Below are 3,707 nucleotides of genomic sequence, written 5' to 3'. Positions count from 1 at the left end.
CCCAACTTTTGATGGGATAAGATAGTCCTCCGAAGGACCAACACCAAGTCTCCTGCTTGGAAGGTCCTAGGTCGCACTAGCTTATCATGGGCTTGAACCATACGGGACTTATATAACTCTAAACTTTGTTGAGCTTGGAGACGTCGCTCTTCAAGGCCTTCGAGTTCTTCCAACCACAGTTTTGCATTTTGCTCATTTGTAATCTGATTCTGAACTGCAATCCTGAGCGAAGGGATTTGTATTTCTAAGTGTAGAACGGCCTCAGATCCATACACTAGTGCAAATGGGGTGGATTGGGTCTGGGTTCTATAAGTGGTATGATAAGCTCACAGAGCTTCCACCAACCGCTCATCCCACTGTCGTTTGTTATCATCAAGGGTCTTTTTAACAATTTTCACCAAGGTTTTGTTGAAGGCTTCGGCTAATCCATTTTCCCGAGGGTAATAGATCATCGAGTATCTCCAATCAATGTTCTGGCGTCTTACAAAATTGTTGATTTTTGTAGACTTGAATGCAGACCCATTATCGGATATGATTCTGCGGGGTATGCTGAATCAATATACGATATGGTCACGAAAGAATTTTAAGACATGGTGTGATGTTACGTTACGTAGGAGAATTGCTTCCTCCCACTTTGAAAAGTAATCAGTCGCTGCTAATATGAAACTATGACCTCTCGCAGAGGGAGGGTCAATCGGCCCAATGATATCCGTGTCCCAACTCTTAAAGGGCCACGAAGCTATCGTAGGGTGTAACACATTAGGCGGCTGATGCAAAACTACCCCATGAACCTGACATTGATGGCAGTGCTTTGCAGTATTCATACAATCGTCAACCATTGTATGTCAGTAGTATCCAAGTCTTTTAATTTTCAGTTTCATTTTTGGACCCGATTGATGTGCACCGCATAGTCCTGAATGAACTTCATTAACAATCTTCAGGTCTTCTCGCTAGTCTAAATAGCACAGCCACATGTGATCGAAGGACCGACGATATAATAAATTATTGACTAGTGCATAAGATAGGGCACGTTTCTTAATCTGGTTGGAGAGTGATTAATCCTGGGGATGCTTCCCTTCTTTGAGGTAGTCGATTAAGGGTCATCTCCAATCGCCCTCTTCGTCAGTTGTCGAAGAGGCAGAAAGGATCTGAAGGGGAGCCTTACTGATGTGTTTCAAATCTATAGGAGAGAGGGCTTTACGATCCTGAATTTCTATAGGGATGGAATCCTCCTCAGGACATGCAAATTCCTTTACAAGTTTTGCTAAGGCATCTGCTGCGGAGTTACTTCCACGGGTTATCCTATACAAAGTAGCGGTAGGAATTTGTTCTAACAAATGAAGTGTGTACTGGTGGTACTTCAAAAGATTAGGATTTAAGACCTTATAGGTTCCTGCGACTTGGTTTATCAACAATTGGGAATTGCCAAAGATCTTAATCACTTTGATTTTCATTAGAATTGCAAGTTCCAAACCGGTTATCAGAGCTTCGTATTCAACTTCGTTATTTGTGCAGAGCTCTGATAAATGGTAGGAAAAATGCATCATTCCTTTTTCTGGCATTATAAAAGTTAGACCGACTCCAGCCTTTCCAGGAATTATAGATTATTGGGTAGCATTCCTACGGGAGGATGCTGCTCTATCAATATACAATTCCCAGATGGCCTCGTCAGATTCCCTCAAACTCATGATTTGTTTGTAAGGTAAATCATTGTTCAGAGGAGAGTCTACCGGCTGCGGGTGTGCTGCCAGAAAATCGACAACGGCTTGTCCTTTCACAGCACAAAGGGGAGTGAAAGTAATCTCAAATTGCAGTAATATCATAGACCATCAGGCTAAACGTCCTGACAACGCAGGTCGGGTCATAAGATATTGCAAAGGATTAACTCTTGAAATCAAGCTGACTGAGTGGGTGAGCATGTAGTGCCTCAATTTCTGGGCTACAAAATTTAAAACAAGACAATGCTTCTCTATTGAAGGGTATCGAATTTCTGTAGGAAGAAGTCTTCGACTAAGGTAATAGAGAGCATTCTCCTTCCCATCGTCGTTGACTTGAGCCAACAGGGCACCTAAAGACTCATCTAAGGCTGCAGTGTAGAGAATTAACGGCTTTCCCGGAATTGGGGCTGCCAAAAATAGTGGGTTAGAAAGGTATTGTTTAATGTTATCGAAAGCAATTTGGCACTCCTCGTCCCATACAAATTTAGTGTCTTTTTTCGTAAGGACAGAAAAGGGTTGACATCTCCCGGAAAGATTAGAAATAAAGCTCCTTATATATGCCAATCTACCTTGTAGAGACCTTAACTGGGTAAGGCTCTTAAGAGATGGCATATCTAGGATGGCTTCAATTTTAGTAGGGTCAATCTCAATTCCGTGATGCCTCACTACGAATCCTAAGAATTTCTCTGAGGTGACGCCAAAGGCACACTTCAAGGGGTTCATTTTCAAATCGTAGCGGCGCAACCACTCAAACACAACTCTTAAGTCATACAGGTGAGCCTCTTTGACCTTGCTCTTTACAACTAAATTATCAATATAACATTCAACTTGATTGTGAATTAAGTTGTCAAAGATACGGGTCATGGCCTGCTGGTAGGTTGCCCAAGCGTTCTTTAAGCCAAATGGCATCACCTTGTAACAAAAGATTCCAATAGGGGTTCTGAATGCAGTATTTCTCTCATCTTCTGGGGCCATCTTAATTTGGTTATAACCCGACGAGCCATCCGTGAATGAGAAAATGGCATGTGAGGAGGCATTGTCCACCATGAGTTCTGTTATTGGTAGAGGGAACTCATCCTTAGGACATGACTTATTCAGATCCCTAAAATCGATGCAAATTCGAATTTGACCATTTTTCTTTCAGACCGGTATGACGCTGGCTACCTAAGAGGGGTATTGTTCCTCTCGAATAAACCCAGCTCTGGCCAATTTTTTAACTTCGGATATGACTTGTTGCTCGATTTCCAAGCGCATGCGTCAAGGAGCTTGTTTGACAGGAATGGCATCGTGCCGAACTACAAGTTATGAACCACTACCTCAGCGGGTAAACCTGGCATTTTATCGTATGTCCAGGCAAAGCAATCCCTAAACTCGGACAACAGTGTTTTGATTAAAAAAATATCATTTAAGTATATATAGTAATATATAGTTTTGAAAAAAATTTAATTATCTTGGATATTTAATTTTAAAATTTTGAATTAATTGCATCAATGAAAGTATATCACCTGGAGGTGGATCGATATTTGCTACTCCTAACGATTCATATTTTAAAAATTTAAATTTATTGCGAAAATATTATTAAATATTTAATTTAAATATTAGTAAATATTTAATAAATCTTAATTATTTAAAAACTAATTATTTTTTAAATAATTATAATTATAAATAAAGAATTTAAATTCTAAAATTTAATACAAATATAATACATTTTGATTTTATCTATTTTTAATATTTTTATTTCTGGTGATTAAAATAATTAAAATCTCCATTAAACCTTAATTAAAATGATATGGCGGCTCGGAATTAAAAACGTGCGGCAGCACGCCGACAGTCAGGCCGAAACACGGAGGCGGCGTTGACGACACGGGCGGCGGTCAACCATGCGTCACCCATGGCGGCATCACGCATTTCCACGTGAAATGAGTTAGCATCGCTCACAAACCATCGGATCAACGGCGGCTTGATCAATGACTCGATCGATCCCGCAGC

At 40.4% G+C, this 3,707-nt stretch overlaps 1 protein-coding gene across 1 annotated transcript; it reads right to left on the bottom strand.

Annotated features, from left to right (window-relative positions):
• Positions 1-1,100: 1,100 nt before the first annotated feature.
• LOC110115628 lies at positions 1,101-1,823 on the bottom strand. The gene is made up of 2 exons (XM_020848912.1): positions 1,625-1,823; positions 1,101-1,519 (listed from the first exon to the last, which is right to left on the bottom strand). The coding sequence occupies exons 1-2, from the start codon at positions 1,821-1,823 to the stop codon at positions 1,101-1,103; spliced, it is 618 nt and encodes a 205-aa protein (XP_020704571.1).
• Positions 1,824-3,707: the final 1,884 nt, after the last annotated feature.

Source organism: Dendrobium catenatum, unplaced genomic scaffold (assembly GCF_001605985.2).
Source record: "Dendrobium catenatum unplaced genomic scaffold, ASM160598v2 fragScaff_scaffold_63, whole genome shotgun sequence".
NCBI classification, from domain to species: Eukaryota; Viridiplantae; Streptophyta; class Magnoliopsida; order Asparagales; family Orchidaceae; genus Dendrobium; species Dendrobium catenatum.
This window is presented reverse-complemented; position numbering and strand designations above follow the sequence as displayed.

Coding starts and splice junctions, on each gene's coding strand:
- LOC110115628 (XM_020848912.1), bottom strand. CDS start 1,823: ATGATATTACTGCAATTTGAGATTACTTTCACTCCCCTTTGTGCTGTG. Junction 1,520..1,624: donor TGATAGAGCAGCATCCTCCC/GTAGGAATGCTA, acceptor ACCATTTATCAG/AGCTCTGCACAAATAACGAA.